Source organism: Zeus faber (assembly GCF_960531495.2).
Source record: "Zeus faber genome assembly, chromosome: 7".
NCBI classification, from domain to species: Eukaryota; Metazoa; Chordata; class Actinopteri; order Zeiformes; family Zeidae; genus Zeus; species Zeus faber.
In genome coordinates, this window is record NC_137203.1 from 2,687,955 (window position 1) to 2,700,360 (window position 12,406).

Consider the following 12,406-nt stretch of genomic DNA (forward strand, 5'->3'; position numbering starts at 1 on the left):
TCTACCGGCACGCTCTACCGGCTCTACCGGCACGCTCTACCGGCTCTACCGGCTCTACCGGCTCTACCGGCTCTACCGGCTCTACCGGCTCTACCGGCTCTACCGGCACGCTCTACCTGGACAGTGAAGCCGATAATAAGTGGCACCAGCCACTTCCTGGATCATCTTCCTTTTCATGTGAAAACAGCTGCTTAGCAGTTTTGGGATATATTATCACTGTGTCTACTACTTATGTTTCACATTTCTTTCCTTTATTTTCAACATCGTCTTATGTTTTTTTTATTGCACATACTCAGTTTTTGTTATTAATAAGGAATCTACAGTATGAATAGTTTATTTCACCATGTTGATTCAAATCCCCAGAGTGGAATTTTATTTTCCAAACCTGGATTTTCCTCCACATCTGCACATGAGACCCGATGTCTTCCACCGTATGATTCAGTTCTTAATAATTCCCATTTCCTCCTCCTCCTCTTCCTCCTCCTCCTCCTCCGTTTCCCCCTCCTCCTCCAGGCCAGTTCGTCCCAGAGCACCACACCCTTCCGGGCCACAAGTCCCACCTGACGGCCCCGGACCACCTGGGGGGCATCGAGTTCGACCTGCAGCTGCTGTGGAGCGCCCAGACCTTCGACTCGCCCTACCAGCTGTGGAGGGCCACCAGCTCCTACAGCAGGTCCGCGGCGTCCAGGCCCCCGGGGCCAAAGACCGGACACAGAACAGGTGGTGTGCAGGACGCCTGAGGAGGCGGAGGTCACCAACGTGTCTCCTGTGTGTGTGCTTGAACAGGAAGGATTATTCGGGAGAGTACACGGTGTTCCTGGTCCCCTGCACCGTCCAGCCCACGCAGCCCTGGATGGACCCCGGGGACAAGCCGCTGTCCTGCACCGCCCACGCCCCCGAGAAGTAGGTTGGAGGCCCCGGGAGCCTCTGATACCGGTGTTCCGGCGATGGGGACCAGGTATCAGAGGCTGTTCGTCTGAAGATGCACCTCATGACGACATAGTCACTCTGCATCTTTAATAAACGAGGCTTTTATAAAGTTTTCTGTATATTTTTTGAGAACTGTTTGTCTGAAGTTGAGTCCTATTTAAATAACGCTTTTTTGACTTGGATTACCCATGAGCACTGTCAGCCGTTGCTATGGTGATGCGCCGACTGGAACAGATCATGCTTGCCGATATCGCGGCGTTTGGCCTGTTTGGAAACCGCCACCTCTCTCCCCCGAATCTTTTCAGACCCGCGTCGAAAAAAAACACTGTTCTCGGTGGTCCCGTAACTCCCCCGTGTCCCCCGTGGTCCCCCAGGTTCCTGGTCCCCATCGCCTTCCAGCAGACCAACCGTCCCGTCCCTGTGGTCTACTCCCTCAACACTGAGTTCCAGCTCTGCAACAACGACAAGGTGTTCGTGATGGACCCCGCCGCCGCCGCCGACGTCTCCATGGCGGAGATGGACTACAAGGGAGCCTTCTCCATGGGTGCGTCCCCGTGTACCGCGTACCGCGTCCTGCGTACCGTGTACCGTGCACCGCTTCCCGCGTCCAGTAGAGATGTTCCAGTTTCTGGGGGAAATTCCCTTTTTGTCCGTCTCACCAGATTCAGGTTGATACCGGTTTCACTCCCGTGTGGTGGGTGCTGGGATGGCGCCGGGGCTGCGTGGTAACTCCGTGGTAACTGCGTGGTAACTGCGTGGTAACTGCGTGGTAACTGAGTGGTAACTGCGTGGTAACTGTGATGGTGCAATGCGGATGGACCAGCCTCGCAGTTCATGTTGCGTCTTTATTACAATAATATCCTTACATTCCATTTCTCACTTTCAAAGCGACGCCACGACCCTGTTCTGGGCCGAGGGCCACTGGTTGAGAAGCGCCGATCTCCACCGCGATCTAACTCGCTGCTTTTCAGTAGACGTTGTGGCTACAGTTGGCTCCAACGTCGCACCGAAGAGGACGACGTCCTCGTTGGACTAATTCGCTCCTTGTCCCCCCCTCCACCCCTCCCTGCCACGCCCCGCAGGCCAGACCCTGTACGGCAGGGTGCTGTGGAACCCGGACCAGAACCTGAACGCGGCGTACAGGCTGCAGCTGGAGAAGGTCTATCTGTGCACCGGCAGGGACGGCCACGTTCCCTTCTTCGACCCCACGGGAACCTTGTACAACGAGGGGCCGCAGTACGGCTGCATCCAGCCCAACAAGCACCTCAAGCACCGCTTCCTGCTGCTGGTACCGTACCCTGACACACTAATACTAATACTAATACTAATACTGATACTGATACTAACACTAGATTTCAAAAACACAGGACAAGATGTAAATATCATTTAACATCTTGTCATTACATTATCAACATTATTATTATTATTCTGGTACTAACACTAATACTAATACTACAGTAATAAGAACACTAATACTAATACTGATACTAACACTAATACTAACACTAATACTAATACTAATACTAACACTAATACTAATACTAATACTAATACTAACACTAATAAGAACACTAATACTAACATTAATAAGAACACTTATACTAATACTGATACTAACACTAATACTAACAGTAATAAGAACACTTATACTAATACTAATACTGATACTAACACTAATACTAACACTAATACTAACACTAATACTAATACTAACACTAATAAGAACACTAATACTAACATTAATAAGAACACTTATACTAATACTGATACTAACACTAATACTAATACTAACACTCATACTAACACTCATACTTATACTAACACTAATACTAATACTAACACTCATACTAACACTTATACTTATACTAACACTAATACTAATACTAACACTCATACTAACACTCATACTAACACTCATACTAACACTCATACTAACACTCATACTAACACTTATACTTATACTAACACTAATACTAATACTAACACTCATACTAACACTCATACTTATACTAACACTAACACTAATACTAATACTAACATTAATATGAACACTAATACTAATACTGATGCTAATACTAATACGAATACTAGTACTCATATTAATACTAACACTAATAAGAACACTAACACTAACACTAATACTAACACTAATAAGAACACTAATACTAACATTAATAAGAACACTTATACGAATACTGATACTAACACTAACACTAATACTAACACTAATACTAATACTAAGATATTGAACTTTTGGTGCTAAAACCAGTTATTTATCAGTATTTCTGGTGAGTGTGGTATCGCTGCGTGGCAGTAAGGGAGGGGCCGTCAAAATACTAAATATTTAACAGCACAAAAATGCAAAAAAAACCTTTTTCCTGGATCCGTGTTTTTCCACCGCAGGACCGTAAGCAGCCGGACGTATGTGACAAGTACTTCCACGACGTCCCCTTCGAGGCCCAGCTGGTCTCTGACATCCCAGAGCTGCAGGCCCTGGCGGCCATGCCGGGCGTGGACGGCTTCACCATGAAGGTGGATGCTCTCTACAAGGTGAGGAGAGGTTATACTACATCACTCTTTATGATATGATGGTGTTTTGAAAAGTATACTGCTGCTGCTACTACTGTCATTGCTACTATTACCATTACTACTACTGCTATCATGACTACGACTACGGCTACTACTTCTATCATTACTACGACTATGGCTACTACTACTATCATTACTACTACTACTACTACTAGACTACCATTACTACTACTACTATCATTACTACTACTACTACTACTAGACTACCATTACTACTACTACTATCATTGCTACTTCTACTACTACTACTATCATTACTACTACTTCTTCTACTTCTATTATTACTACTAGTACTGCTGCTGCTGCTACTACTACTACTATCATTACTACTACTACTACTACTATCATTACTACAAGCACGACTACCATTACTACTACGACTATCATTACTACGACTACTACTACCACAACTACCATTACAACTACTACTATCATTACTATGACTACTACTACTACCATGACTACTACTACTACTTCTACTATCATTACTACGACTACTTCTACTACTTCTACTACTACTACTACTATCATTACTACTACTTCTTCTACTTCTATAATTACTACTAGTACTACTAGTACTACTACTAGTACAACCACGACTACTATTACTACTACTACTATCATTACTACTTCTACTACTACTACTATCATTACTACTACTACCACGTCTATAATAACCACTAGTACTGCTGCTGCTACTACTACTACTACTACTACTATCATTACTACTACATGGCCGTCTCCATAGGGAGTCCCCTTGAAGTGTCATATAGAACCTCTAGCAGGTTCTACTGAGAAGCCTCTGGTCAGTTCTTCCAGAACACTCCGAACGCACCACAGAACCTCCGAGGGGAGTGTTCACTACTCTTCTGGACAGAACCCGACCAACTTCTACTTCCTGTTTCTCTGCGGGTCGGCAGGTGGAGGCGGGGCACCAGTGGTACCTGCAGGTGATCTACGTCATCTCCCCGGAGTCCCGGTCAGGCCCGCGGTTCCAGCGCTCCCTGACCTACGAGGTGCCGGCGCCGCGGTCCCGCCGCGACCTGGCGGAGCCGCGGGGCGGCCGCGGCGCCGCCACCGGCGCCGGGCGGCCGCCGCTGGACGAGTCGCTGATCTACGACAACGAGGGCGACCGGGTGAAGAACGGCACCAACATGAAGTCTCTGCGGCTGGAGGCGACGCCGGCGCCCTCCTTCAACGCCCACATGGGAGGCTCGGTGGGCGGGGGCGTGGCGGCGCTGGCCCTGCTGCTGCTGGCGCTGCTGGCGTCCTGCTTCCTGTTCCGCCGCTGCCGGCGGGCGGGGAAGGGGAAGGAGGGCGGGGCGTACGGGGAGTACCCCCTGAACAGCAAGGTGGAGGTGTGTCTGGACAAGCGTCTGGAGAAGAACTTCAGCAGCGGCGCCTGCACCGTGCGCAACCTCAACGTGCTGCACCGCCCGGCGCCGGGCGCCCGCGTCAAGCGGGTCAACCTGGAGGCCAAGCTGCGCAACGACCTGGGGGACGGCACCGAGGTCTAGAGCCCCGCCCCCCGACTTCCTGTCCCCCAGGAAGTGACGGAGTGAAGAGGGCGAGGCGGGGTTTCTCTCTCTCTTTTTTTTTTATAATGGTAGTTTCGGGATGAGAGAGAAGTCGCTTCACGAAAATAAACAAAAAACGTATTTTGAGGAAATTAGAATTTCCCCCAAATTCCCGAATCCCGTCCAGGGACGAGCAGGGCGTGGTCTGAGGGAGGAGGGAGGGAGGGTTGTCTTCTGCTGTTTTCTAAAGAGTGTTTGTACCCAACATATTTTTATATCCTGAACCATCTGAAAAGGGAAACGGAGCTACCTCAGGAGAGCACACACACACACACACACACACACACACACACACACACAGTGGGTGGTCCCTGGAGGAATTCGGGCTCCGCGTTGCTGAATATTTAGGTGGAAACACTGTTTTGTCTTTACACTGTCAGGCCTCGTCCCACAGGAAGTGGCACCTTGCTCTCCGCGCGACTCCGCCTCCCGCTGCACCGCCCGCTACACCGCCCGCTACACCGCCCGCCGCGAACCACACGTGGGCTCATTTCGCCCCCACCCGGTTCTCTTTCCTTCTCTTTCGTCTTTTTTTTTTTTCCGTTTTGGATCCTCCGGCGAAGCGGCCCTCCAGGGGTCCGCGCGCCCGGCGCTGCTTGGGCTCCGTGACGCGGGGCCCAAGGTCGTCGGGGTCTCAAACCAGGACTCAAACCAGGAACTCTGCGGTGATTTCCTTACGCCGATGGAGATGGATTGGTTTGACGGAGCGGGCGTGGATTCGGGCGTAGAGCGGGGGTGGATTTGGGCGTGGAGTGGGCGTGGATTTGGGCGTAGAGCGGGCGTGGAACGGGCGTGGAGCGGGCGTGGAGCGGGCGTGGAGCGGGCATGGAGCGGGCGTGGATTCGGGCATAGAGCGGGCGTGGAGCAGGGTGGAACGGGCGTGGATTCGGGCGTAGAGCGGGCATGGAACGGGCGTAGAGCGGGCATGGAACGGGCGTAGAGCAGGCATGGAACGGGCGTAGAGCAGGCATGGAACGGGCGTGGAGCGGGCGTGGATTCGGGCGTAGAGCGGGCGTGGAACGGGCGTGGAGCAGGCGTGGATTCGGGCGTAGAGCGGGCATGGAACGGGCGTAGAGCGGGCGTGTATTCGGGCATAGAGCGGGCGTGGAGCAGGGTGGAACGGGCGTGGATTCGGGCGTAGAGCGGGCATGGAACGGGCGTAGAGCGGGCATGGAACGGGCGTAGAGCAGGCATGGAACGGGCGTAGAGCAGGCATGGAACGGGCGTGGAGCGGGCGTGGATTCGGGCGTAGAGCGGGCGTGGAACGGGCGTGGAGCAGGCGTGGATTCGGGCGTAGAGCGGGCATGGAACGGGCGTGGAGCGGGCGTGGCCGTTGATACTCGGTGATAAGTTCAACGCTGTGCTCAGTGACGAACAGAACAGAAAAGTAAAACCTGGTGATGCTTGAACCGGATGGGCTCCGAGTGTTTGACCCAACAGAGTGTGAATAGGGCTCCACCTACGGTACACAAGTGCAATTACACCCCCGCCTCCTCCGCTCCGTCCCTCACCTGCAGATATTTTGGTGTTGATGTATTTTAAGCCTTACACAGTTTTTCGAGTCTCACAGTGAAACCTCGCGCTCCAGCTCAAAGTGCCGTGCAGTGTTCCATCACCACCACCACCTCCAACCAAAACGCTTTTTCTTTCACCTCCTTCTCACTTTTTCCAAATGGGAGAAAGGCCAACTTGCGGTGGCGCCCTTTGACCCCGGGGCGGGAGACACTCGCCGGCGCCTTTACCGGCGGAGAGGTTCGGAGGTCCGGTTCGATGCCGCCAGACGACAAACCTCTCCTCTGCCTGTTTGATGCGTTTATCACAACGTCACTGACACGATGTTTTCTGACACGGAACCTGTCTCTCTCTCTCTCTCTCCCTCTCTCTCTCTCTCTCCCTCTCTCTCTCTCTCTCTCTGCCTCTGTCTCCCTCCCTCTATCCGTCTCTCTCTCTCTGTCTCTCTCTCTCTCTCTGTCCGTCTCTCTCTCTACATGAAACATTGTGCCTATGGACAATCATCACAAAGGGAAGTTGGGGATCTGAACGTTATATTTTTGGTGCTATCAGTGATGGAGCTCCTGCCGTGACGTGGTGGATGTGATGCCTGTATATGGTGCCTTTTTTTAAGAATAAAAAGCTGAAACCACAGCGTGATGACTGATGAGGAGACTGTTTTTTTTTTAATCCAAAATACCGGATTCACCAGCTGGACACAGATGTATTTCTGTTGATGTTGTTTTGTGGCCGTGACTCCTTGATAATATAATATCAGATTTTTAAAAGCTGATTTGAACCTGTGTCCTTCCACCTCAACAGGTGTTTTATTGGATCTATTTGTTTTAACTTTATTGCTCTAATACTCAAACACATCGACAGAGAAACCGTTTTTTACTTTATCTCTATTTTCATTCTTCAAAGGACAAGAATGAATAAAACACATTTTCATCAAGTGTAATACACTAAGTTAATTGTAATATGGATTATAAGTATTTAATATATTTTTTATATTCTATACCCAGGTATTTAAGTTGTGTGATAGCGATTTATTTATCACAACTTGTGATAAATAAATTATCACTTTTTATCAACATTATTTTTATTTTCAGGTGTAGTTTCATCAAAGCATCAGTCAAATTCTACAACACTGTACACACTAATAAATATTTATTACTGCATTTGTATTTTATGAAATGTATCATATATTGAGATAAGCATTGTTTACAAAGTAAATCCATAGTTTAAATGTGAATAACAGATAATAAGCCTATGATCAATTTATATAAGAAGTAATAATAATAATAATAATAATAATTAATAATTAATAATTAGCTGAGGTCAGTGACAAGATGGTGGCGTTGACACGTCACGGCAGGCTCCATGTGGTTCTATGGAGCAGCTGCAGCAGGTGGAGGTGACTCAGGTGAGGGTGCAGCTGCTGCAGGTGGAGGTGACTCAGGTGAGGGTGGAGCTGCTGCAGGTGGAGTTGGCGGGGGGGGGGTATTTAGGGAACGGACTTGGCAGAAATGGAATATAATACTGATAAGTATGTTTTAATAAGTGTACGATCGCTTCTCCATCGTTTCTCTGTCGGTTCTCCGTCGGTTCTCCATCTCTCCCTCGCTCATCTCTCTCTGTGCATTTATCCTCCGTCGTTCTGTTCATTTTCCTCGCTGTGAATTCTTCAAGACGTTTGACTTCATTGTGTCAATTGTTGATTGAACTCCCGTACAAACACCAGGTGAATGTTAAGAATCGCCCGTTAAAGACTTTAAACATCAGCTGATCTGATCAGGGCCTCAAGGCTTGGGGCCACGAGGAGGCTCCGGAGCATCACGTCAGAGCCCACGTCTCAACCACACTGGAAATAAAGTCAAATGAATGTGGATCGAAAGCACATGAGGACAGAAGATTAAAAACTTTGAATCTGCTTTAACATCCAGAACCTGTCACCACAAAGGAATTATTATTAGTGCACTTTTGAGTGTGCGTGTGTGTGTGTGTGTGTTGAGGTGTTCTCCACCAGGGGGCGTCATGCAGCGTGTCAAGATGTGGAGTCAGAGTCACGCCGCCGCGTCTCCTTATCAGCTCTGATGTCATCTCCCGCAGGACGCGTGCCATCGTGGTGACGCTCCACCTGTTCTCCGTTTCGACCAGGCTCTGGGCTTTGGTAGAGAACACGGGCGTGTCAAAGCCAACGTCGGATGAGGTTGAATCGAAACAGCCTGAAAAAGATATGACAGAGTTTGCTGTGAAATCTGGAGGCGGAGCTTTGAGCACCTGTGGAAGGAAGAGGATCCATCAGAAGAACCTTGTTGTTGGTCTTACAGGTGCCAATGCAACACGCCCACAGGGGCGGCCCTCACCCGGTCGACGCCCACCAGGGTAGATCGGTGTTGTGGTCAGGGACAGGACAGGAAAGTGTTCCGCGTGTTCTCACACACCGCTGGTGCATTGCGCGCGTCGCCCCGGGTGGGGATCGAACCCGGGACCTTCTCGCTGTGAGGCGGCGGTGCAAACGCCGGTGCCGTACGTCAGCGTCCCGATCCGATATGATTTGAGGTTGTTGACGTGAGACGTCTCTCTCCTTTCGAGCAGCGATTTTGAACCCTTCTCACATCAAGGACCGCGATCCGATCCGATGCGATCCGATCCAGTCTCCGGGATCCATTTCGTTGCGGTGTGTGATTGGGCGTCTCTGCTCTCATCGGGGAGGAAACAGTGGAACTAGGATCCGATCAGTCCGTCCTAACGCTGCTGACGTCGAACGAAGAAGAGTCAAGTTGAACTGTTAAAAGTTATGCTGGGGACCCCCCCGGGAAGGACCCCCGGAGGGTCACCGAACCCCCTTTTGAGAACCACCGGTTTGGACGGTGCCTGAGAAGTATTCCTGTGTGTGTGTGTGTGTATGTATATATATATATATATATATAAAGTAGAATCCATCTTATTCTTGGAGAAGCACACTTTGCATCCATATCAATACGTTGTAATGTGTTTATTCTGAGGACGTGTGTTTACTTCCTGTACATTCCTCTGGAGGCCGTTCGAAACACAAGGGTCAAAGGTCAAGTTTTTTTTTTTTTTACTGTCATGCACAAAATAAAACACGGCATGGAGCGGACCAGGCCTTGACTCGCCTTGCACCACATGTTAAGTTTAAAAAAGGGTCGTCAAAAAATGTAGTATTATTGAAGTATAAATAGGTAGTTAATAGTCATTTTTTCTTTTAATTTCCTGCGTGAAGTGCAAGAAAAATTCTCAATCAATCAATTTATTCTTTTCTTTGAATCATTGTTTTACTTTTCTTTAAATCATTGTTTTACTTTTCTTTAATTCATTGTTTTACTTTTCTTTCATTCATTGTTTTACTTTTCTTTCATTCATTGTTTTACTTTTCTTTAATTCATTGTTTTACTTTTCTTTAATTCATTGCTTTACTTTTCTTTAATTCATTGCTTTACTTTTCTTTCATTCATTGTTTTACTTTTCTTTCATTCATTGTTTTACTTTTCTTTAATTCATTGTTTTACTTTTCTTTAAATCATTGTTTTACTTTTCTTTCATTCATTGTTTTACTTTTCTTTAAATCATTGTTTTACTTTTCTTTCATTCATTGTTTTACTTTTCTTTAATTCATTGTTTTACTTTTCTTTCATTCATTGTTTTACTTTTCTTTCATTCATTGTTTTACTTTTCTTTAATTCATTGTTTTACTTTTCTTTCATTCATTGTTTTACTTTTCTTTCATTCATTGTTTTACTTTTCTTTCATTCATTGTTTTACTTTTCTTTCATTCATTGTTTTACTTTTCTTTAAATGTTTTCAACGCTCAAAAGAATCAAGCTGTGCGCATGCGCGTTAGAAGGTTGCCAGATTCCCCGCCTATATGTAAATTAGAGCTACTTCGAAAGCACCATTAGTCTACAAACATGTGCAGCTGGTCAGGAGAGGTGCACAGACAGACACGTAGTGATAAACAATCACGTCGCATCACACTGACGGGACAGTAGCTTCATTTTGGGCTTTGGGGCGGGATTGGAGGAGTCCTCACGCTGGAAGGGTTTGCGTGGACCTGGCAACCCCGCACCTCGACGGAGACTGATGCTGCATTAAAGTCGCGTAGGAATTAACAGGTTTTTACGTCGTACCTGCGCGTAACAGGATCCTGGAGCCGATTCATCCAGATGGAGGATCGTAGAAAACGTTGTGTTATTGTTACTGTTCAGCATTTTATCCATTTAAATATCTATGAAGTCATGTCTGTTCAGCACTTTATCCATTTAAATATCTATGAAGTCATGTCTGTTCAGCACTTTATCCATTTAAATATCTATGAAGTCATGTCTGTTCAGCACTTTATCCATTTAAATATCTATGAAGTCATGTAGGCTCATATCATACCAGGCCACACTACGTTTAAGAAGCACATTATCACACATGACATCAATCTGTCAGAAAGAGAGAGAATTTAAGAGCCGCGTGGCCGCCCTCCTCCACCTCCTCCACCTCCTCCACCTCCTCCTCCATCTCTCTCTCATCAATCGTTTCAATGTTGTCTTCATTGTATTCGTTGTTGTCATGTAATGTGCCGCTTGGTTCAATGATGATTGCATCTTCCTGTTTTTGGTTATTCCGGTGGAGCCGCCTGCTGTTTTCATTTTTTTCAAACTCTACTTTTGTCATTTCTTTTTCCTTTGACCTCGTGGCTCCGCCGCCCGGACACTTCTCTAACCCCACCTGCGATGCATCAACCATAACAGCTACTTTGAGCTGATGACCAGGGCCATCCCACTGCACCCTGCCGGCCCCAGATGTTCACCCTGCCGGCCCCAGATGTTCACCCTGCCGGCCCCAGATGTTCACCCTGCCGGCCTCAGATGTTCACCCTGCCGGCCCCAGATGTTCACCCTGCCGGCTCCAGATGTTCACCCTGCCGGCCCCAGATGTTCACCCTGCCGCCCCCAGATGTTCACCCTGCCGGCTCCAGATGTTCACCCTGCCGGCCCCAGATGTTCACCCTGCCGGCCCCAGATGTTCACCCTGCCGGCCCCAGATGTTCACCCTGCCGCCCCCAGATGTTCACCCTGCCGGCCCCAGATTTTAACCCTGCCGGCCCCAGATGTTCACCCTGCCGGCCCCAGATGTTCACCCTGCCGGCCCCAGATGTTAACCCTGCCGGCCCCAGATGTTAACCCTGCCGGCCCCAGATGTTCACCCTGCCGGCCTCAGATGTTCACCCTGCCGGCCCCAGATGTTCACCCTGCCGGCTCCAGATGTTCACCCTGCCGGCTCCAGATGTTCACCCTGCCGGCCCCAGATGTTCACCCTGCCGGCCCCAGATGTTCACCCTGACGTTCAGCAGCGCTGCTGATGTGCTTCACATTTTCTTGATCAAATGACATCAGGTGAACTCGTGCGTCTGTAAAGTTCCCTCGTGTTCGCTCTTCTCCATTCACACAGGTACGTGCGGGGCTGGATGACCGGATGTCCCATTTCTCCCGTAGGACTTGAACGCAGCACAGCGAACCACCCACTTGCCGCTGCCTCGAGTCACGGGAGCCCCAAGTTCGGCGGCGTCAGTCCGGAGCGAAGTGACCCGGCGGAGGACGCAGCGACTCCGGCGTTAATTGCACTTAAAACCAAGCCAGCGGCTGTTTGACGGTGAATACGGCCACAGGCCGACGGGTCGCCCGCTCGCCGGGACCGGCTGCTCACTTCGTAACAAGAGCCGCGGCTGCTAGCTAAGCTCGTTAGCCAGCGAGCTAACCGCCCCGGACCGCGAGCTAGCGCCGAGCCGGCCCGGGGGAAGGGGA

The 12,406-nt window shown here is 49.0% G+C and overlaps 1 protein-coding gene across 1 annotated transcript in view; it reads left to right on the forward strand.

The window, feature by feature from the left end:
• Positions 1-7,255, forward strand: part of fras1 (Fraser extracellular matrix complex subunit 1) — a gene marked incomplete at its 5' end in the record, with an annotated part of 136,242 nt that extends 128,987 nt beyond the window's left edge. Inside the window, 6 exons of the mRNA XM_080003755.1 lie at positions 514-673; positions 787-903; positions 1,305-1,474; positions 2,013-2,218; positions 3,334-3,480; positions 4,440-7,255. Coding sequence (XP_079859881.1) covers positions 514-673; positions 787-903; positions 1,305-1,474; positions 2,013-2,218; positions 3,334-3,480; positions 4,440-5,036 — 1,397 coding nt within the window. The 3' untranslated portion in view covers positions 5,037-7,255. The remainder of the gene's footprint in view (positions 1-513; positions 674-786; positions 904-1,304; positions 1,475-2,012; positions 2,219-3,333; positions 3,481-4,439) is intronic.
• Positions 7,256-12,406: the final 5,151 nt, after the last annotated feature.